The sequence below is a fragment of the Arachis stenosperma genome, chromosome 6 (assembly GCF_014773155.1).
Source record: "Arachis stenosperma cultivar V10309 chromosome 6, arast.V10309.gnm1.PFL2, whole genome shotgun sequence".
NCBI lineage: Eukaryota > Viridiplantae > Streptophyta > Magnoliopsida > Fabales > Fabaceae > Arachis > Arachis stenosperma.
The window spans coordinates 130,500,810-130,526,356 of record NC_080382.1 but is presented as its reverse complement, the minus strand read 5'-3'; the positions used below and the strand labels follow the sequence as shown (position 1 = coordinate 130,526,356).

At 27.4% G+C, this 25,547-nt stretch overlaps 1 protein-coding gene across 9 annotated transcripts; it reads right to left on the bottom strand.

Moving 5' to 3' along the window:
- Window positions 1-16,979: 16,979 nt before the first annotated feature.
- LOC130933174 (nucleolin 1-like) lies at window positions 16,980-20,963 on the bottom strand. Of its 9 annotated transcripts, none has more exons than XM_057862718.1 (11): window positions 20,417-20,963; window positions 19,820-20,004; window positions 19,396-19,482; window positions 19,253-19,297; window positions 19,084-19,175; window positions 18,891-19,008; window positions 18,375-18,441; window positions 18,157-18,244; window positions 17,972-18,025; window positions 17,733-17,806; window positions 16,980-17,478 (listed from the first exon to the last, which is right to left on the bottom strand). In XM_057862718.1, exons 4-11 carry the CDS (start codon window positions 19,280-19,282, stop codon window positions 17,348-17,350), a joined length of 654 nt encoding a protein of 217 aa, XP_057718701.1. In that variant the 5' UTR covers window positions 19,283-19,297; window positions 19,396-19,482; window positions 19,820-20,004; window positions 20,417-20,963; the 3' UTR covers window positions 16,980-17,347. The 9 variants fall into 9 exon arrangements, 6 of the variants coding, with proteins under 6 accessions (XP_057718701.1, XP_057718700.1, XP_057718704.1 ...); XM_057862717.1 differs by having other exon boundaries at window positions 19,820-19,984; XM_057862721.1 differs by having other exon boundaries at window positions 19,820-19,984; window positions 20,488-20,963.
- Between the last annotated feature and the right edge of the window lie 4,584 nt (window positions 20,964-25,547).

The following is a 25,547-nucleotide window of genomic DNA, read 5'->3' as shown; positions in this document are numbered from 1 at the left end:
TATATTTTAAAAATTATTTAATTATGTTTATTCTTTTAAAAGGATTACTATTATTAGAGAACAATGAATATTTATAATAGTTTAAAAAAAAAATAAAAAATAAAAAATATTAATATTCTAAATTTTTGAAGTATAAATCTTAAAATAAATATATATGATTATGATTAATGGTTATAATTGGAGTTTTTATTTTATTCTAATTTTTTCCAAAATATATTTGCCTTATTTAAGTTTTATTTTTGTATTGATTGCTTTTTGTTTTTGGTAAAATATCAATTAAAATTTATATCCTGAATAAAATAGTTACGTGTCTAAACAAAATGAACAAAAAAATATTTTTATTTTAGTAAAAATTTATGTCGTTTTAGCTTTTTTTCTATATCACATATTATATTTTTACTATATTTATAAGAGAGTTTTTATTCAAATTAAGAAAATTTTTTAGTTATTTTTTTCTTTTAGTTTTAAATATTATTTACTAATATAATAAAAAATTAAAAATAACAATAATTACTCACATAATTAAAATAGATATCCTAATATATACATGATCCTATGTATACCAAGAATTATTATAGATAATAAATAATTATTTATTTTTTATAATTACTATTTATAAAATTTATTACATAATTTTCTCATCTTAATATCAATATTTAATGAATATAAGATACAAAATATTATTTATATTATTTAACATACAAAACAAATATCTTAAATCATCAAGTAGAACAAGAAGTATAATAGTGCAAATACTTACTTACTTATTTTTTCTATTTATTTATTCTATTATATAAAAATTGAGTTTCTGCACTTAATGGAGCTAACGTAGCATGCTCCAGATAGTGTTTTTCGATTTAATTATTTTAACTCATTAAATACAATTTATTACAATGACTTAATTATATTAACTAATTGATTTGATTGAATATTTAAATATTAATATAATTTATTAAAATTTATATAACTTAATTAATTAGACTACGTTAATTATAATTCATTATATCAGTGAATTGGTTTTTTCATTTATAAAATCTAAAATAAAATAAATAATTTATTATTTATTTTAATTAATTCATTAAATTGGATGATGCATAGCAACGCATACGGTGGCAGAACAGACACGACAACAGTAGTAACTGGGCAGGTGAAATAACGGCGACGAGATGGAAGTTGCATGTTCTTCTTTATTGCATTCAAAAGCAAGTCAAGCAATATTCTACTCTCCTGGGTTCTTGGGAGTGAAGTCATAGAATTGAGGGTAAGAAAAGTTGGGTGGCTATTTGGTTTTTCAAGGCTTTTTTTTCCAGATTTCTAAATACCTAAAAGAGCATCGTGTTAAAGATTATATATCCTTCATTTCTTTTTTTTAAATGTAGATGAATATAAAATATATTAGGAATTGTCTACGAGAAAATTAAATTAAGTTAGACAAATATATATTATTATTATTATTGTAATTGAATAAATCAAAAAAATTAATTAAAAAACATCGTTATTCTTGAATTTAACTCTATCTATTATACAAAATCTTTATTTATATGATTTATTTCTCATTATATCTAGATTATATCTCATTAATAATTATAGATAAAAAATTTTTATTAATTGCATTTTAAGTTTTCAATTATATGTCAGAACTAATTTTTTTTTATCTAAAGTTAATGTAAAAAAAATTCACATCAAGTTATCTAAGACTCTAGAGTCATTAATAAGTTTTTTGACCAATAAGATGTCGCTAATAATCTTCTCTAAAAATTTAAGTTGCATAAATATAATTAGATAATTTTAATAAGAATAATATTACGCATTTAAATTTATCTATTCTATTATATAAAAATCGAATTTTTGTACTTAATGATCGATGAACCTGACGTAGCATGCTTCTGAAAATATTTTTCGATTTATTTCTTTTAACTCATTAACTATAAGTTATTACGATAAATTAACATTATCAACTAATTAATTTGATTAAATATTTAAATATTATATAATTTATTGTAATTTATATCAATTTGATTTGGTAGTATTTTCTAATTTATTTATTTTAATATTCTGTTAGTATTTTTAATTTTTTTTAATTTATTAACCCAAATTTATTGTGTGTACTAATTAATTAATTTGATTAATTTATTAGTCATTAAAATAATAAATCTATGAATAAAATAGGCAACTGAGATACTTTCAACTAATAATTAAATCAAATCAAATCAAATCATATATATTGAGCTAAATTCAAATCATGTGAATTATGGACCAAATTAAAATAAAATAATTTCTTACTTATTCAATACACTTTTTGTATTTATAAATAAATTATTGTCTACTTCAATATATGAAATTTTTATGAATTTTTTATTACGCAATTCACTTTAACACAAATAAATTAATTTATAAAAATTTAAATTTAAACGCTTGCTATGATTAAACTCAAACTTTAATTTATTTTGTCATATTATTATATAAATATTAAATTCTTTGATTAAACACTTATTTGATTATGAAATGATATTATATATTTCTTTATATTGACAATTAAATTTCTATTACTACACAAATATTATATTTTAGGTAATTGTATATATTTTTTGTTATGTTGAAAATTATTATATAATTTTAAGATAATTTAGTTATGTTTATTTTTTTAAAAGTATTGTCATTATTAAAGAGTAACTAATGTTTGTGATAGTATAAAATTAAAAAATAAAAATACAAAATATTAATATACTGTATTTTTGAAGTATAAATCTTGAAGTAAATATATGTAATTATAATTAATGATCATAATTAAAAGTCTTTATTTTATTTCAATTTGTTCAGGACATGTTTATCTTAAATTTTATTCCTTTATTAATTAGTATTTTTTGTATATTTAATTATCATTAATTTATATAAATCAAAATATATAACTTAAAAAGATAGATACGTGTCTAAAAAATGAAAAAGTATATTTTTTTTGTTAGTAAAAAATTTATGACGCCTTAGTTTTTTTTTTTTGGTATCATATCTTACTTTTTACCATAAGATAGAGGTAAATTATTAAATATAAATTAGATTTATTACTTATTACCCTACTTCGAATTCATTAAATTCGATTTAAATAGAGACAACTAGATAACGTTATTGAGTTTAGGGGATTCAGGTAATTTTAGGGTGACTTTGGTTTATTAACGTAAATTAACCTAATATGTGATATTAGTTTTTGTTATATATATATAAAAAATGTGGCATATTTATGCATTATTTATATTAGAAGAATTTGTAGAGAAATAACATGCTGGGGAAGAAAATGGATGGAAAAATCAATTTTTCATTATTTGGTTCAACAAAGAAATTGAATAAAAAACATAAAAGTGTATATGAAGCTCATGTAAATTTTTTCTCTTCAAAGTTGCGAAGAAAACTGATTCAAAAGTGCAAACATGGATAAAAATACAGAGTTACCATTTGAAATATAATTTATATATAATATATAAAACCATTAATATAATTTTTCTCTATTATAATTTTTTCTCTTCTTACTTTTCCTTCCATTCAAGCAAAAGAAATTCATATTGGAACAAATTCGTCAAGTCCTCTGCTCAAAAGAACAAAATTGCTGCTCCAGATTCTCAAGTTTAGGATTCCATAATAATTAATTAAATAGTTTTTTTTTTTTTTACCTAAGATAGGAGACTCAAACCTGTTAATTGAGTATGTGGAGATTATGCCATTCGAACTATAACTAATTGGCTAAATAGTATGTCTATTATCTATCATTTTTAATTAACCAATTTTCAATTAATTTTTGCAATTAGTATATATTCACTATTTATTTATTACTCATTTAAAATTATATAAAAAAAATCAATGATCAATTGAATTTGCATTGATAATATTATTTTTTAGATAATTTTTTATTATATTTTATATAAATTTGTTAAAAAAAAAGTGACTTGTCAAAATAAAAATATTATTATCTCTTATAAATAAATTATTATTTTTTTTCTTCTCATACCAAACTTCACTTACAATCCGTTTGTTTTTTTTTTACAATTTGCATGTTTGGCACCATTTTAGAAAGAATTCCGTTCGGGAGACATTTGATATCCTACTAAATCGAATATTCCTAATAATATTTAACTGATAATATGCAGTTATTTATCTTTTTTAAGACAAAATGCATAAATAAACAAAGTAGAATTTAAATTAATCAATTACAACATTCGGATAATGATTATATTTTTTGAATTGATAAAGAAATAAAAGATAAACAAAAAGATAAAGATTCAAACGGAATAAAAAAAAGATAAATTGAAATTGAAATAGAAACAAAAAGGATATATTGAAATTGAATACAAAGAGAATTATTCTACTCTCTATCCAATTTCTTAACTCAACAAGAAAGGGACTCTTCAGCCTAACTTGCATTGTCAACACCTTAGTTTGGAAATTGAATCGAAGGATTCTCAATCTTCTATCCAATTCCCTGATGCAACAATAGAGACTTCTCAACTTCAATTGTCCACACCATGGTTTCATTACGAAACCAAAAGAAAATTTTACACCTCTAAATCATTCTATACTACGACTACCCTCGTTTATGAGATATTTATAACCTCTTATTAGGTTAAAATATATAAAAGCTCTAAACTCACAAACATAAACCCCAATCTAATAATTAAATATACAAAATCAAAATATATCAAATTAAATTAAAACATTCTAAAAATATAAACTAATATCTTTTAAATAACACTTGAACTCTTCATATTACGAACATTTAAAACATGTATCAAAACTTGTTTTAATTATATAAATTATTATAGAGTATAGAAATTTTAAAATTTATACATAAACTATTACAAATTATCGCAATCTATACTTATATTAAATTGTAAATAGACCGCTAGAGACTAAAAGAGTTTTTACATAAAATAAATAGCAAAATAAAAAACTACGTGGAAGGGAATCGCAGATTCACATCCATTAAGTTAAATCATATCCTGACCCAAATCATAAACCAGGCCCAAATTAAGTTGAAAGGCTCAATCTAGCAGATTGGCCTTCACCACTTATCCTACCTTCTTCAAGAGGTCGGGTTCGACGTAAGCAGGCACTTAACACTTATCTAGGTGAATAACTGCCTTTGTAAATCTCTCTCCCACTTCTAGAAGGGAGATCCCAACAATTCTAAGATAAAGAGACGGTTATCCACCATCAGAAGTGGAACTACTTCAGCGTGGTTATTGGCTCGTCTCCTATAAATACCCTGACATACTCTGGTACATCTAGGTTCCAATACACTTAAACCTGCTTAACCCTTTGCTGACTTAGGCATTGGAGTGTCTTGCAGGTACCACCTCCCACCTTTCCAAACACACAATTCGAACGGCGGCTCGCTGACGTAGGATAACTCGGAGGCCACCTTCCTTCAATGTTTGGGTCTTCCATTCGAGCCCAATCATCCGGTTTTAGGTAAGTCCCGGAACATTGGCACCATTGCCGGGAACCTGGAGCTCAACCCTTGATAATGGTGGATGATCAACATCTAGAAGGATAAATTGCGTCCAACTTCAGAAAAAAATGGAGGCCTCTTGGAAAACAAGTTACAACGACGAAGAGAATCGGAGAGCCAACTCCAAAAAGAGCTTCACAATAGAAGAGAGATTGAAGATAAATCAAGAAAATTGGAATTCGAGCCAAGGAAAAAAGAAAGTCAGGATGACAAAGGCTTAGTCTTCATTGGAGGGGACGATCTTTTCTTTAAAGAGATCATACGCACAAAGGTCCCAAGAAATTTCCAACATCCCAAAGTAGATTCCTGTGATAGATCTACTGATCAACATAACCATCTGAGCAATTGCAAAGAAGTCTCCAGATCAAAAAATACTGTACAAAATCCGACCTCTTTTCGAGCTCACAGAGAAAAGGCCGACCTCTTCCAAAGGTTAAACTCTACAATGAGGTCAAAAATCTCCAAGCTTACAAAGAAAATTCTGACCTCTTTTAGAGCTCATACAGAAAAGTCCGACCTCTTTTAAAGGTCAAACTCTACACTGAGATAAAAAACCTCCAGGCTGATAAAGAAAAATCCGACCTCTTTTTGGTGTTTATGAAAAAAAATCCGACCTCTTTCATGATCAACTCTACAAAGAAGTCGAAAACCTCGAAGCTTACCTGAAAGAAAAATCCGACCTTTTCTAGGGATCCAAGCTTATGAAGAAAATCTGACCTCTTCTGAGGATTCAAGTCTACAAATAAAAATCCAATCTCTTTAAAAGCTCACAATGAAAAATCCGACCTCTTTTAAAGGTCAGACTTTACAACAAGGTCGGATAAGCTTAGAGCTTACAAAGAAATTCCGACCGCTTTCTCGAGGTATGACTTCAAGAGCCAGATCCCAAGCATAAATTGCCATAAGGAGGTCATACAAAGAATTTTTCAACTGGCGACCTTGTCCTGATCCAAAATGACATCGAGCCAAAATCGGACGAAGAAAAGCCAACACCAAAATGAAGAGATTCCAACAAAGTCACTTAAGACTTGGAAAAGAACTACTACAACATATCCAACTTACTCAAAAATGATCTACCTAGATTGTACCATGTCTACAACAAAAGGGATACTACAGCTAAAAAGCGCACCTTACTCCCTAATGCACACTTTTTCTGACTTTAAGTGACGAAATCCAAAGTGGTGTAAGAAGTTATAAATGCAAATCCGACCTTTTCTAGGGATCCAAGCTTATGAAGAAAATCTGACCTCTTCTGAGGATTCAAGTCTACAAATAATAATAATAATAATAATAATAATAATAATAATAATAATAATAATAATAATAATAATAATTTTTAGTAATCATTAAATATATTTAATATAAATAACCAACTTTAATTAGTTAACAAATGAAAGAAAATATTATTGTACAATTGTAGAAGCAACAATAAATATATATATATATATATATATATATATAAATAACTAATTTAATATTAATGATAATTCAATATATATATATATATATATATTAATAACCAATTTAATATTAATAACGATAATTATCATTATTATTCAATAATAATAATAATAATAATAATAATAATAATAATAATAATAATAATCTTTCTTTTTATTAAAACACTCATCTAATTGAATTAATATAAATATTTAATAAAAATAAAGGATGAATTTTTTGGTTTGAAAGATAATACAATCGAATATTCTTAAAGATTTTAAAGTTGTGAGTATATATTCTTCCTATATTAATATACACATGCATATTATACCTCATTCTTTTCATAAATAGAAAATAACATTTACCCATTAAATTTGTTAGTTGTTTAACCGATTCATCTTATTTATTGTGATTGAGATTGATATATAATCATAAAGATTTTTTTCCTCCATTAATTTTAGGAACGAAATCCATGACGTAAAATAAAATAAAATAAAGTCAGTATCTACTTTTTTTCTTAATATTTTTTATATTTACGGTAAATATTAAATGTAAAAAAATATTAATTATTATCACTTTTATTTATTTACATTTATAATTAAATTTAATCTAATTATAGTAAGTCTCTATAATTATAACAATTTATATCTGTTACATATATAGCAATTATATTATATATAATTATATATCTCCTCTTTTATATAAACTTAGCAAGTATTTCTATTTATATAATCTACTTAATATATTAAAATTGGATTTTTTCTCAACTAATGAGAGTGAAGTGTGAATTTCTCATGAATTCATTTTTCCTCCAAAATGAATGCATTTAATGAATAATGCATAATTATACTAATTTAAGAAAATATCTTTATTATAATTATATAAAATTCATATTTAATACATTATTAAACTACTTATCAATTATCAATCAAAAATATTTTTAATAATAATAATAATAATAATAATAATAATAATAATAATAATAATAATAATAATAATATACTTCTACTTAATATACTAAAATTGTATTTTTTTTCTAACTAATTGAAGTGAGGAGTCAATTTTTCATAAATTCATTTTTTTTTCTAAAATGAAAGCACTATTCTCTCTTCTAAATTTATTTTAGAAAAATATCTTTATTATATTTATATTACAATTAACATTTAATGAATAATGTATGATTATACTAATTTAGGAAAATATATTTATTATAATTATATAAAATTAATATTTAACGCATTATCAACTAATAAAAGCGAGGTGTCAATTCTTCATGAATTTATTTTTTCTCCAAAATGAAAGTACTATTCTCTCTTCTAAATTTATTTTAGAAAAATTAAAATTTCATGCTGAATATAGGTGGCAAGTTAAAAAAAATAAGCAAGCTCATGGAATCAAATTATATTTCTATAACATATATAAGAATGTATATTTTTATTATATAAAAATTAAATTTCTGCAATTCATGATGGGCGTGACATACTTCTTAACGTGTTTCTTAATTTATTTTTTACAACTCATTGAATACAATTTATTACAGTAAATTAATTATATCAACTAATTGATTTGATTAGGTATTTAAATATGACACAATTTATTATAATTTATATCAATCAAATAATTGTAATTTATTATATAAATTATTTTAATTTATTAATTTATAAGATACATAATAACATAGATGATTTGTTACTTATACTGATTAAATACAATAAATACATATTAATTTAGTTAAAAAAATCACCGTCTCCTATGTTTTCCTATTTATTTTTTTTAATTCATTAAATTCAATCAATTACAATAAATTAATTATATCAACTAATTAATTCAATCAATTATTTTTTAATTTATTTTTTTAATTCAATAAATCAAATAAAATTAATCATACTAATTATTTGTATTGACTAATTGATTTGATTAATTCTTAAAAATATTTTTATTTTATTTATTTTATTTATTTAAATATAACTAATTAGTTATTTAATTTTATTATAATAAATATCAAATTCTATTTCAAATATAAAAATACAAAATTTTATTCATTCCATTTTTATTTTACCATTATAAAAGACCATATATGCTAGAAGAAAATATCATTAATTTACCAATTACTCTTTCATTGGGTAGCTTTTACAACAATTCTTTTTTTTCCTATGAGGCGCCGTCACAAGAAGGCAACTATCATAAACACAAATCAACACACACTCTTCAACTCCCGTGCTCATCATTTAGAGCAATATATGATATGTTATCCATTAAGCATTTATAGACCATAGTGTTATAATGTTTGCATAAATAAATAAAAAATCCATATTTAAGCTTAAGTCATTTATCTATTTGTGTGGTATATTGTAGTGTGAAATTACTTTTAATTTGTGTTGTACAATGATATTATGGTTTAATTTAAGCTTTTATTTTAAAATTGTGTTATGATTTTATCTCATCCTTTTTTCTTAGATATTAAGTTGATGTATTTTTATTTATTAATATTGAAGCAGATGTGATATAAAATTTGTAAAAAAAAAAAACTTACATTCAATTTATTTTATTGTAGTCTTCTATTCTTCTATTTTTTTATTCTTTTATTCATTTTATTTTCTTTTTAAATATCATATAATTTATTATAATTTATACCAATTAATTAATTATAATTTATTATATCAGTTAGTTTAATTTATTAATTTATAATATACATGATAAAATAGATCATTTGTTACTTATACGTTTATTTTTCTAAAATCTAAATCTGAATAATTATATTTTTAGTTTTTTTTTTATGAATAAAATATTATTAATAATGAATAATAATTAACCATTCATACTTTTAATTAAAGTGTTTGGATGATTTTTATATTTATTAATATTAATTATTGATTATGTTTTCATAAATAAATTATATTATAATTTTATGTTAGTTCATAATTGATTAATGATTAATGTTTATAAAGCTATGTTACTCTAAATTTTATATTTTATAAATATTTTATTTAAATATAATTTTTTAACATAAATATGTATTATTTTTAATAATATCATAATTTTATATTTTTTAATTATTCTAAATGAATATTTTATCAAATACTAATTAAAGCTATTCTTCCATTTGCTTTTACTAATATATTTTCTAACTATTATATAAAATTAAAATCGTATTAATAAATTTAATATTAAAGTTAATTTGGCTTTTATTATTTAGAGTATTTTTCAATCAATAATTTTATACTCTTTACTTTTTTTTAGTTTCATTTTGAATTTTAATTTAGTATTCAAAGGTAGGAAAATTCTATTGATACTGAAATAAAGTTATAAAAGGGTCCATAGAGTAGAATAAGTAAAATAATGTGACATCCACATTGCAACATTCAAATGAAACAACTTAAGATCTAAAATGTTTATCTTTCTCTTTCTCGCCGTCTATTATGTTATCTATTCTATCATATAAAAATCGAATTTTTATCTTTAATGATAGAATCAACGTAGCATGCTTCTATATTATTTTGTTTAACTCATTAAAGTCAATTCATTATGATGAATTAATTATATCAACTAATTGATTTGAATAGATGTTTAAGTATCACACAATTTAAAATTATTTATATTAATTATTTGATTTAATTTTTATGATATATAAATTTAAGGAATAAATTAAAATAAGATAATTTATTACTTATTTAAATTGAATACAACAAATATAAATTAATTTAGTTAAAAATTTACTATTTTCTAATCTTCTATACATAAAAATGACAAAACAAAATTATAAAAATAATCTTTTTATCACTTTTGCTATTTTAATTTTATTTTCTTTATTTTTTTATGTATAATTTTATTTTATATTAATTTTGTTTATTTAATAATAAAATATACTCATATTAATTCTATCATATAATAATATATTTTTTCCTATATTAATCAAAGAATTTCAATAGTTGTCAACTACATCTAATAGAATGACTGAGAAGTGAGAACTACGAGAAGTTAAACCCAGGATAAAAATGCTGAAACAAAGAAAAGAAAACAGTGGATATATGATTAGAGAAAAATGTATAATAATGACAAAATATACTAAAACTGGATTTTTTCTCCAACTAATAAAAGTGATGTGTTAATTCTTCATGAATTCATTTTTTCTCTAAAATGAAATCACTATTTTCTTTTCTAAATTTATTTTAGAAAAATATATTTATTATAATTATATTACAATTAACATTTAACGAATAATGCATGATTATACTAATTTAGAGAAATACTTTTATTATAATTATATAAAATTAATATTTAATACATTATCAACTAATAAAAGTGAGATGTTAATTCCTCGTGAATTCATTTTCCCTCCAAAATAAAAGTACTATTCTCTCTTCTAAATTTATTTTAGAAAAATATCTTTATTATAATTATATTACAATATTATAATTAGTATTTAATGAATAATGCATAATTATAATAATTTAGAAAAATAAAATAAAGTCCAGTAATTTATCTTCCGACTGCACACGTGTATAGAATAACTTTTAAGAATGAGTCATGTATAGTAAATACGGTCGATGATTGTAAAACTGTATACTAACATTGATATAATATTATTTTAGGTATATGTTTTGCAGGCATCAAAGAAAAGTGTTGAGTTATTTTTTAGTAGATTTAAATTATTCATTGTTTATTAGAGAATTTTGTGCATTAGAATTCTCTAATAATTTATTATTTATTTTGAGCTAATTTTGATATATTCTTATTTGACAGTAAAACAACATATAAAAATTTGTTGGTGGGTCTAAGTATTATTAAGTTATTTATGGTCACATTGAGTATATATGTTTGATTTATTGAAGAAAGTAGATTACTAAAACCAATTAATAACTATTTAGAATTAATATATTTAACACTAGCTTAAGAAAAAACAAATATTACATAACATGTTATATTTTTATTAATCAAATTATTATAATTTAAATTAATCTTAACAAAATAATTTAAAATTATAATTTTAATCTTATCACGTGCCATGCACGGGTTAATACACTTGTTGATCAAGGAATTGGCAGTTAATGAATTTTAGAAGAGACTAGAAAGGTCTAAGGAATTAGGGTCTAGTCATATATAGTTTGTCATGAATTAAATCATACATGATTAAAATAGTTAGTAAGAAAAGTTAATCCAGAAAAATAGATAACTCTGAAGCCTTAACTGTTTTCTCCATATTTTATTCCCAATTTATTTATTTGTCTATCTTTTTTTATATTCTGAGTTCAAATTTAAACATTTTGAATATCTCAAAACCCTTTTCTGCTTGCCTAACTAAGCCAATCAATCAATCATTGTTGCTTGATCCATCAATCCTCGTGGGATCGACCCTTACTCACGTAAGGTATTACTTGGTACGACTCGGTGCACTTGCCGGTTAGTTTGTGGGTTATAAAATACCGCATCAGTCACCAAACGACAATGCTTAGGAAAGTAACAACTACATTATAATAAAGTGATACCACACGGAAAAAGTGCACAAATGATTATGGAGTAACGTTACGAAAATGTTACATTATCCAAATCATGTTGAGTCGACCGACCTCCTTGACTTCAGACCTTAAAACTACTAAACTGCTCAGCACTTCGACTTGGTCATGTAATTGCTCGAGTCCGACTTTATAAAGTTCGACCTCGAATAGGGATACTGTTCATACCCTGACCAAAACCATAAGCCAGGCCCAAATCAAGTTAAAAGGCTCATTCCAGCAGATTGGCCTTCACCATTTATCCGACCTCCTTCAAGAGGTCCGGTTCGACATAAGCAGGCATTTAACACTTATCTAAGTGAATAAATGCCTCCGTAAATCTCTCTCCCACTTCTAGAAGAGAGATCCCAACAACCCTAAAATAAATAGACGGTTATCCACCATCAGAAGTGGAACTACTTCAGCGATGGTTATTGGCCCGTCTCCTATAAATACCCTGACACACTCAGGTACATCTTGCTTAATCCTTTGTTGACTTAGGCATTGGAGTGTCTTGCAGGTACCACCCCCCACCTTTCCAAACACACAACTCGAACGGCGACTCGCTGACGTAAGATAAGTCGGAGGCCACCTTCTTTCAACATTTGGGTCTTCCATTCGAGCCCAATCATCTGGTTCTAGGTAAATCCCGGAACAATAATCAACATTCTTTTTTATGACAATCTTATATTGACGACCATATGAATATTTAGTCGACTTTAACTATATAATTTTGTTGGATTTATATTTTGAAAATATAATAAATAAATATAATATAATATAACTACAAAAATAAAATAAAATCAATCAATAAATTTTAATCTGACAAAAAGATATATAAAATAAAGTAGGATGTATAATAAGTTTGAAACAATTTTTCTTTTTATCCATTAAATTTTTTGTTACGAGATCAAATTTATTAAATTAAACTCAGTTTACATTGATGGTGTTTGTGATTCAATTTAATTATCTAACTTTAATTTAAATAAAAACCCAACTATATATTTTAAATAAAATCAATATCAGTTTGATTCGATTCTTTTTTGAAAATTTTCTAATAAAATAAACAAATGTATATAAATTTGATAAGCCTATTTGATTTTTTATGTTGACTACTTTTATAAATATAAGACAAAATCTTATTATCTAATGTTTTTAATAAGAGGTTAAATTAAAATAATTAATGTTTTTTATTTTCAATCTTTTGTCTTCCAAAAATAAAAATATTTGCTTTTTTTAATTAGAATATATAGTTGAGTTTATTAATGTTTTTTTATTTTTAAAATCAAATTAAACTGAATAAAAAAAATTTAATGGATAAAGAAAAGTTGTTTTAACATCATTATACATCCTATTTTACTTTATATCTTTTTTTATCAAATTTGTTAGAAAGTAAGAGAAACAGTAAAAAAAAAGTTTGTGTCTATTTAAATTGTGTAGAATAATACAATATAAAAAAATATTTATAAATATTAAAAAAATTAAAATGATAAAGATATAATATCCTGTAATAAACATTTAAATATGTTAAATAATTATAATAAAAACTAATTGATTCTAATATATTCTAATAAAATTAAAGTTTACTTTATTTTATTTTTATAATCCTATGGGTGTTTATCAAAATTAAACAAGTGCACACAATCACAATTCCTCAAGCAACAAAAGAATTATAATTATAATTATATATAAATAGATAAATAGAAGATGAAAATAGATTATTTAAAACTTAAAATTCAAAAATCAAAATATATGATTTAAAAAAGATTTGATGATAACTGGATATACGAAGATAGATATGTAATCACTTGGATAAGCTTCATCCGCAAAGTAATTCAGCTACAAAGATAATTAATCAGTTGGATAAGCTTTACTCGCTAAGTAATTCAACTATAAATAAGGGCTATTCTTCTTTAGTGTTCATCTGTTTTGACTGATTGTTTGTGTTTATCTGATAAGTTATGCATAATTTAAAACTCTTCCTCTTCTTTCTCTTCATTTTCTACCATTTCTTTTTTTTTTTTCTATTATCATCACCATCTTGTTTTTTTTATTATTCATCTTTTTTTTTTACTTTCTCAAGTTTTTTCTTGTTTTACTCTCTTAATAAGAATAAAAACAAAAAATTAAACAAAGAAGAAGAAGAAACACATAATGTTGCAAAATTACTTGAAAGAGGATGAACTTACATTCATTTAACTAAAAGAAAAAAAATAAGAAAAAGAAGAAGAAGAAAAAAATGCAGCATTAGAAGAAATATTTTTCTGTATTTACAGCAAATTTGGGTATAACACGAAGATATTTGGGTGTATTTTTATTTTAATAAGTTTTGCATAATTCAAAACTCTTCCTCTTCCTCCTCATCTTATACTACTTCTTCTTTCTCATCTTCTTATTTCGTTTTCTTATAATTCTTCTTAAGAGAAAAAATCAAATAAAGAAAAAAAATACATAATGTTGCAAAATTAATAGAAAGAGGAGGTAGAAAAAAATGCAGCAATAATAACAACAATAAAAAGAATCACGATGAAGATGAAAATGCAAAGAAAAAGAAGAAGAAGGAGTAGGAGGAAGAACGTGGAATACAAACATTGAGAAAAAACTATTTCTCTATTCAAAGTTGAGGAAGTACATATTTATATGCTTTTTAAATTAAAAGTTATTTTTGTTAAATTTAAACTGACTTATATAGCCTTATATGCAAAAAAAATTTGTATATATAACAAGTCTCATAGTACATATAGCTTATTCATACTGTGAATAATAAACTGTTAATAATGTAAGCATGAATTGATTTGAGGGCGCTTATTATATGTGACACGTAGGTTGATATAGAAAACTTAGGAAGCGTGATTTGTTAATTTAGATATATAAAGCGCATGCACGCATGCATCAAATCTTCCATATTGAATTTTTCTTTGACTATATATTTAATTACTTATTTAAATATAAATTTACTCGCCAAAGTATAACTATCCCTTCGAGTCTTCAACTTTCTACCATTCAACTATGAAATTTTAAGTTTTTATCCGCTTTGATATTAATTCTTCGGTAACAATAAAGAGACAAAAAAAATATCAGTCTAAATAGTTTAACTTTCTTTTATTTAATATTTATTTATTATAAAATATATTAAATAAAATAAAAAATAATAAATTTTGATAATTTTTAATTAAAAATTTTTATTTTCCAAAACTTTTCGTTAACATAAACTAACTTCATGCTTGTTTATTAAATGGAGGAGCGCAAATTGTAAAGTCCTGCATCGGTTGGGGAGGAGAACGAAACATGCCTTATAAGAGTGTGGATACCTCTCTCTAACATGACGCGTTTTGACGCGTGAGTGTGAGGGTTTTGGCTATCATCCCTATCGTCAAAGGCAAAACTGTGAGGCCTTGTGTTGGTCTTGACTGTTACAGATGGTATCAAAGCCGGAGCCCAGATTGATGTGCCAGCGAGGGCACTGGGCTTGGTTGGGAAGGGGAACGAAGCATACCTTATAAGGGTGTGGATACCTCTCCCTAGTATGACGCGTTTTGACGAGTGAGTGTGGGAGACTTTGGCTATCATCCCTATCGACAAAGGTAAAATCGTGAGGCCTTGTGTGCCAAAGCGAACAATATCGTGCTAGCGGGTGGTCTGGGCTGTTACAGGGGGTGGATTGTAAGGTCCCACATTGGTTGGGAAGGGGAACGAAGCATGTCTTATAAGGGTGTGGATATCTCTCCCTAGCATGACGTGTTTTGAGTGTGGGGGGCTTCGGCTATAATTCCTATCGTCAAAGGCAAAACCGTGAGGCCTTGTGTGCCAAAGCAGACAATATCGTGTTAGCGGGTAGCCTGGGCTGTTACACAAATAATTTGGTTAGAGAATTTTTGTTAAAAATCTCTTTCATAATTGTAGTGAAAGTTGAACTAAAAATAAAATATAGTATGTGATCAAAATTGAAATTCATTATTTGAAATTCTCTAAAATCACTACAAGAAAACGTCTTTCGCTACGTTTTTGAAGCGTGGCGAAAAGTCAAAAAAATCGTAGCGATAGCTTTTCGCCACGTTTTTTGAGTTATCGGTATGCTTTTGAAAGGGTTACAACAGCAAAGGTGCCGGTTGCTTTAGCGCCACGCTTTTGGTGACTTATCACCACGCTTTATTTTTTGTCACGTTTTTAAAGATCGCCATACTTTAAAAACGTGGCCATATGTGCCAAATATGGCTACACTTTTAAAGCGTGCCAAAAGCAAGATATGGCTACGCTTTTAAAGCGTGCAAAGAGAGACATATGGCTACACTTTTTAAGCATGTCAATGGAGAGAGATACAGCTATGCTTTATAAACGTGCCAATAGCAAGACATACGACTACGCTTTTAAAGCGTAGCAATTGATGACTATTGTACAATATGGCTACGTTTTTAAAGCGTGACAAAAAGTTTGTTCAATAACCTATAGTTTTTTTTTTTTAATCTTGTTTAATCTTTGTAATAAAACCTTACAAAATTAATAGATAATTTTAAAATTTAGACAATAACCAATAATTTTAAATCCACTAATCCAACATACATAAACTTATCACACAAAAAAAATGTTTAATCACATAACAGTATAACAAAATATCAAAAATCAAGGTGATAACAACTACGCAATGTATTCCTAATACATGAATTACAACTCCAATAACTTTGCCATCCTATCTAACAATAATTTTGATCAACCTCCTCATATATGTGCACCCAATTCACCAAACTAATCATCATCCTCCACTATGTGCTAAGAGACGTACAGCATCCAGCTTCTTCTTCAGGATTTCAATGGCATTTAGCAACAACTGAGAAGCTTTTATGGCTCTAGTAGTTTCCATAGTAGCTTCTTCTTTAGGATTTTCGGGCTTCCCCATTGCTTCAGCTTTCTTGATGATGTTTTATGGCTCTAGTAGTTTCCACGGTAGCTTCTTCTTCAGGATATTTGGGCTTCCCCATTGCTTCAGCTTTCTTAATGACCTCATTATCATAGGTGTATGCCTCAGCATCAACCACCATAACCTGTTAAATACTAGCAGCGATAACCAAAAATCAACATGGTATTTGAATGCACTGCTCTTCATCATCATCAATAGAAAGTAGATAGAGCATGTCCTCATTCTCAAGCTATAAATAATAAAAATTAATAATAAATAAATGGATAAAGAAATTAAACTTTTAGTTAATTATCATATCAAAGCCAACGCCACACTCTGTCAAATTAATAATAAACACTATCAAAATTAATAATAAACACTCTGTCTTCAACAGAGAGGTAATAACCACCAGCAAGTTCAGTTTCATTGAGTTCTAGAGCTTTCTTCATGCTAGAAAAATCCTTGAAGTCGATGTAGGCAAAACTGTAAATTACACCTGGTGTCAATTTACTAAACTCAAAGCAACACGTAACACAATCATTCTGAGCATCCAACTTGAGAAACAAAAAGATACACAAAAAATGAAATAGCAAATCTTTCACACTAAAAATAAACAAAAAAGAAAAAGGATTTGAAGAAGAAACAAACCATTTAGGACCTCCAGACTTGAAATCTTTTGGGACTGACACCCTCGAGATCTCCCTGCAGGAACCAAAATGCTCATTTAGGCTAGCTCTTATCTGCAACCACAATTTTGGCAGTATTCAAATATGAATTGCAAAAAGAAACACATGCAAGGAAAGCAGCAGTAGACATGATAGAAATAAAATTACCTCTTCTCCAAGAGATTTATCAAAACCCCTTGTGAATATAGTTTGACCAGTTTGACGCTGATCACCTTTCTGGAAGGAATTGCTGAAACTGAAACAAGTATTACAAAGGATAAAGAGAAGGAAATAAGTGGAAGCAAGGCATGAAAGGGAGCGGAGAAAAAGGTGATAGAAGTAGATATGAGGCATAGGAGGGAGAGAGGAGAAGATATAATAATTACCTCTTTCACGAGCTAAATCAAGCCTAACAGGATGATTCAACAACTCATGCTCATTCAATTCAAGAGCCTACAAGTACGAAAACCAAAAGGATTATCAATACACAACCCCAATAAATCAACAAATACATAATTTAAACATCTTTTCAAAGTAAAAAGGGGTGGAGGGTAACCAAACAATAGATTGCAGTGATGCATATCAAACAACACTATGGAGGAGAAAACAAATCAATAAAGCAATAGCAATTAGTTAACAGCATAGAAATAGCAAGGCAGTAGTTGGAAAAAAATTAGCTTCAAAATGAATGATATTACAACAATTAAATTAACTTCATATAAAAAAACATAATAATTAGTTAACGCAGCCAATAACTTCCAACAACACAAGTACTCAAAAAGAAATTATTTAATTTTAACAATTAATATATTTGACTGGTTTTAGAAAAGTAGCTAGCAAAAGCTATGCAACCACCACAGATAACTTATTATTCTGTAGATAATTGAGGAGCAATAGCTTACACTTTGTGCTGCCTCTGCAATAGCAAACTCAACATGTCTAAAGCGTTTAAACCTCCCAGTATCGTCAACAGAAAAACGAACATCAACTACTTCTCCACAATCTTTGAAAAACTCCTCACTGAACAACAGTAACATGACATCATAAGAAAAAAATACACTATAAACAAGGAAATATAAGATATACAATACATACAAGTCAGATCGTTGCAAACTAAATGACAGGTTTCCAACAAATAGTGTCTTTGATCCACCTGCTGCAACACTAGGTGTAGAAGGGGTTTTAGACTGCAAAGCAAAGATATATTACCATCAAAGATATTAGAACATTTAAAAAGAATAAAAAAATGAGACCAGTAACATACAACTTTCTTTGCTGAGTCAGCATCAACCATCTCGACATCCTTAGCCTGTTTCACAAGAGGAAAATCCATTTAGTGCACAATCACAAGACAAAGCAAAACAAGCCTTCAAACAGCGATATTAAAATACAAAGCGAGATGCTTACACTTTTCTGAGGAGTTTTAGAAGGTTTTTCTTCTTCCTCATCACTGTCATCTGAACTATAACTGCTTTCTTTTGAAACTTTTACAGGCTGCAGTGAATAGCAAAAGAAATTGAACACAGCAAAATAATAAACAATGGTTCACATAGTATAAAATATTTAAAAAAATAGTACATAATTCAGATATTTAAATTGAGAAATTCAAGTTGAATATAATGGAAGAGAGAACAGTAGCAATTAACACTACATAATACAAGTAGGAAACTAAGGCCCAGAAATAAATGACACAAGCAATCAGATGGAGATTACAAAAGAAAAAGATAAATACTGGAAATTCTAACTAACCAAAAACTTATAAACTAAAAAAAATCCTTGAAAATAATAAAATTATTAGTCATGCATATTTAATTGAAATGAAACATTATACCAGGAACAAGGGCAGATAAAGCAATGAACCGTTGGCTGAGCTTCTCTCTATGCTTCCTCTCAGCAATTGCCACCAGGGAATAGAACCCCTACAAGCCGCGGTAACTCAATTCAACCACTTCTCCATCTAACTCAATTTGATCCTCCCAGTTCCTAATATACCAACCTTAACAAGAAGACAGCAACCTAGTTCATTTTTTAACAATAAAAATCAATTTAACAAACACATTCAACATAACACAGCCATAACCAACTCATGCACTTTTAAAACATTTGTATATTAAAAACTGTAATTTTTAAAATAAATCCCACTGATTTCATTACAAGTTTAAACCTACTTGCTACTTAAAAGAACAGTGACGTTATCCAACAACAAAAAATTGCTCAGCGATATGTTCAGTAACAATTCAACTTAGCAGCAACAAATTCAGCTCATTGATAATTTTTAACAACAAATTTAAGTAGAATAGCTTTCAGTAACAAAAACTTAAATTCAAATTCTCGGAATATGATTTACAGCAAACAAAATCAATTGAATCATTATTTCAGCAACAATCTCAACTTTCAACAACAAATTCAAGATATACTGATGACTTACAATAATGAAACTGAAAAAGAAATAACAGGGCCGAAGGAAGCTGAAACTCCCCTACCCACGGACCAACTCACGACAAAGGAAGCGTTGACAGCCTAAGCAAGAAGACGAGCTTGCGATGGTGACAGAGAGCGACAGAGCTTGCGACGAGCTTAAGTCCGAAACAGCCGCGAGAGAAGCGTGAAACCGGAGAGAGAGAGGTCGACGGCGAGACCAGCCGTGAGAGAGGTGAGCCACAGTGAGCTTGAGGGAGAGAGTGTCGAGAGAAGAGAGAAGAAACTCAAAGGAGGGTTACGGGTGCCAGAAGAGGGATTGCCGACAGAAGCATCACGCGCGCCGGCGACGTTCTTTGCGGAGTGCACAATGAAGAGAGGTTAGGGTTCTTCGATATGATTCTCTTCATCACGATCAGGGGGTTCTTCATGAGGCACAATGAAAAGTGGGATGGGGTGAGGCATAGTGAAGACAAGGTTAGGGTTAGGAGCAATCGTCACCTCGCGCGTGGAGGGCTTATGGTTCTTTGATCTGAATGAGCTAGGGCAATTCAAAGAAGGGGAAAGCTAAAGTTTGGAAGAGTAGATGGTGTATTGCAATTGTAACTTAGTAATTTCGAAGAGAGTTCTCTGAAATTTTTTTTCTTTGGCGAACCTTTTGGCCACGCTTTTGAAGCGTGCCAAAAGAGTTGGAAGAAACAGCCACGCTTTTAAAATGACTCTATAACAAAATTTTGTCGTTACGTTTTAAAAGCGTGCCTTTTTTTCTATGGCTACGTTTTTTAGCGTAGCAAAAAAAACGTGGCCAAATCTCAAATCAATTGCCACTCTCATAAAAGAGTGGCCATTGACTCTTTTCGCTACGCTTTTAAAGCATAGCAAGAAAAAATATGGCCAAATCTCTATTCAGTCGCTACCCTCATAAAAGTGTGACCATTAACTATTTTTGGCCACGCTTTAGTGAATGTATCATAATATATAAAAATTAGTATCATGATCCCTTCTTTTTTCTACTATTATAAACTTTCTTTGGTCTCAAAAAAACACTTTTATTTTTAACAAAGACAAAATTTTAGCAGAAGACAGAATTCATGATATTATTTTTCAATTGGTCAAAGATTATTATCATGCTCAATCTAAATATTCCCGAAGCATCCGTCCATCAAACTCAACTCGGATAGTTCATTTTCCAACGATAGAAGAGTGGCTTGTGGAGGTATTCTGCGAGATTCTGATGGGAAAATCATTACTTGCTTCAGTGTTAATCTAGGTTTGTGCACCGTAACTCTTGCAGAACTTTGGGACATTCTTCTAAGGTTATATTTGTTATTGTGCTTGAGCTACCGCAATGTAGTTATTCTCAGCCAGTACTCAAAACTCAAAAGCCAATTTTCAGCCCAAGTAGCAAGCCGTTGTTTCTGCTTCATTTTTCTACGCTTAAGTTGGTTGAGATTCTCAGCTCAGCTGCCACAATAACTCCATCATTGCTCCTAATAACCAATGTTCTGAAAATCGGTTCGAATTGATCAAACTGAATACCATTAACAAACACGATTCAGATAGAAAGTAAAACCGTCAAATTCAAAAACCAAAACTAGACTGTCGAACCAGCCAGAAACCGGTCGGTCAAACCGAACCGCAACCCAGCCGGTTTTTAAAATTTTTCCAAACGCAGCATTTTGACTTGGCTCCAAAAAAGGAATCCTAGTCTTTACCCCAGACACCCATAGCACAAATCCACTCTCGAGCCTCCCTTTCATCCCTCCACTCTCACCTCTCACTCTCAGTTCCGACGTCTCCAGTCTCCACCTCAAGCTTCCGGCGTAACCTCCGTTCAGCCATCGCCGTCGTCGCAAGGTCTGTGGAAGTTACTCACTGTCGCAAGTTCCTTTCAGCCAGCTTTCCTTTCCGCCGTCGAAATCGCAGCCACCGCCAGTGCCAGTTGCTTTCGCGAGTGTCTTCCCGTCGGCGCCAGCTCTATTCGACCCTTCCACCCCAGCCACTGTCTCTGTCGCCGCCAACTTTGCATTATTCTCTGTCTTCCACTAACCCTACGTATAAGTCTAATTTGTTGTAATAATAATTATTGAAGTATGATTAATTGTTGGTTCTATCTTCTAAACCTTACTATTATTATTTGAAGTATGATTAATTATTAGTTCTACATTCAGCAACACCATTTGTATACAAACCGGGTCAACACCCATTTAAAGCGTTATTAAATGATTAATTGTTGAAGCTGATTGCTTTAAGTATGATTAATTGTTGAAGCTAATTGCATGAAGGCTGAAGCATGATTAATTGTTAAAAAATTGTTTACTTGAAACATGATTAAATGATTAATTGTTAAAGCATGATTAATTGTTTGGATGTTGTTTGTTGAGATTATTAGGTAGTGGATTGCTATGATATTGTAATTGGATTGTACTATTATTGCTCTGTTTGAGTCTATTCTGAATCTGATTAGTGATTTTATGAATGTGAAATCAATCAAAGAAATTGATTTTGTATTGTTGTCAAAATTATTGCTAAAAATGGATTTTTTTTATTCTGCTGCTGCTGTTTTTAAATTTATAAGTATGTTGTTTTTGAATTTTTGTTGATAAATTTGTTGGTTTCAGACTTTAGGATGATTATTTGTTGCTGTGTTTTAATTTTAAACCAAATTGATGCTTTCAAAAAATTAACAAACAACAGATGTCCCATGTTATTGATTTAGAACAAGGAAATCATGAAGATGATGCTGTTGTTGGAGGTCTTGGGATTGATGATGATGATGGTAGTGTATTTTTCTAATGCAGAAGACGGTAGTTCAAGCCACTCTCATTTCTAATGTCTTTTACTCTATTTTTTAACTGCAAAATTTGGTTTTTGATACTTTTAATGCTAAATTTGATTGATTCTGTAGATATTTAGACACCTTTTTGTTTATGATTCATGGAATTGAGAATTGGATTATTTGATACTGCTCTTTATGTATGCTTGTTCTATGTCTTAGTGCTGAGTCTCACAAATATTCTCAATTACTTACAGCAATGATTTTAGGGATGGCAACACCACCCAAACCTGCGGGTACCCACCCCGCCCCTACCCGCTCGGGGCAGATTTTTGGACCGCCGGGGGGGGGGGGGGGGTCGGGTTTAGGTGCTACCCGTCCCGGTATATATATAATATATAATATTAATATATTATATATGTAATATATAAAAATAATTAGTAAAATGATTGATAATATTGTATTATATTTAAAATTTTACTTTAATTTATGTTATGTATGTGATGATGGTTATATAAATTTTGAAATTTAATTTTATTTATTAGATTTTAATAATTATGGGGGCAGGTAGGGGCGGGGCGGGTACCCGCGGGGACGGGTTAAGATTCAACCATTTACTACCCGCGGGTAGAAGCGGGGCGGGTTTTATCCAGATTATTGTAAGGCATGGCAGGGTCGGTAGAGCAAAAACCTGCCCCTACCCGCCCTATTACCACCCCTAAATGATTTCCTTTTTGAATGAGATTTTATTTTTCCAAAAAAAATCATAAAGGATTAAGGTTGTGGATTTCTTTAATCAAGTGATGAGTGTAAAGCTAAAGATGATAATGATAAAAGTACTTGAAAACATATATTTTAAGAGTATTTTAAAAAAAAATTTTAATTTGTAAATTGATAAGATCGTATAATTTTTGTGTGTTTATTTGTATTTTAGTTATTATTTTATTATAAAACAGTTTTTTTCAATTCAACTACAGTTAAATTAGTTAAATTTATAAATCAATAAACCAGTAATTAGAGCAGTGCTAATAACCATTCCTGCTCCTCGGCTTACATCTTTTTTTTCTTCTAATTTTTCTGTCCTCCTTTTCTTTGGTAATAATATGCTGCGCCTAGAGGCCACATTGTATCACTATGATAGTATAGGGTTTGATTTCTTCAAAAGTTAGAAGTGTTTTTATTATTTTTGTTTGGGCCTTTAGCCCATGATATCATTTTTCTTTTTTACAATTCTCGTTAATAACTCTGTCCATGTTACACTTGCGGTATATAACCGGTCCCAAGTCTGGATAAAAGATGAAAATTGTGTTAAGTTTTCGACAACCAACATAAAAATATAGCCGAACCCTATGACAATTTTCATTAATCTTTTAGTTTCTCTCATTTTAACTTAAAAAACTAGGACAAAAGAAGTTTTTTTTATAACAAAATTTTTATTTTTCAACTAATTAACTATTTTTTTAATTGATTTTCTAGCGAAACCTATTAATCATTGTAGTTATTATTTTTACCTTTTTATAAGATTTTAAAAGCAAAAAAATATTAAAAATTAAAAATATAAATCAAATAAACTTTATATTTTTAATTTAAAATATTTTTTAATATATCAAAGTGTATAAAATTTATAAAAATTACCGGATAATTTACTAGTTCAAACATACGAACAATCCCAAAATGCAAAGTTTATACAATTTGATATATTAAGTTTTCGATTAAAAACATAGAATTTATTTATTTTTATTTTTATTTTTTAATTTTTTCTTTTAAGATCTTATACAAAAAAAATGATAATTATAATAATTAATTAAATAGTATGCCTATTATCTACTATTTTTAATTAATCAATTAAGTAGCATAACTATCATCTACTATTTTTAATTAATTATTGCAATTAGTATATATTTACTGTTTATTTATTACTCATTTAAAATTATATATAAAAAAAATCAATGATCAATTGAATTTGCATTGATAATATCATTTTTTATATGTTTTTTTTAATTATATTTTATATAAATTTGTTAAAAAAAAGTGACATTATAAAAAAAATATTATTATCTCTTATAAATAAATAAATTATTTTTTTTCCTTCTCAAACCAAATTTCACTTAATTTTCTGCAACTCAAAGCTGTTTAGCCGCTTGATATTTTCTGTTTGTAACGATTTTTTCTTCATTTTTTTAATTATAAATTGCTATACGTATAATAGCGATTTCTGCTCGACTGAAATAGTATATAATTAGCCAGCGAATGATTTACATAATTTAAAAAAATGCACGCATATAAAAAATGTCAATTATTATATTTGTGTAATTTATCTTAAGAGTTTATTTAAATACATAAATTACCCTTGATAATCTATTTC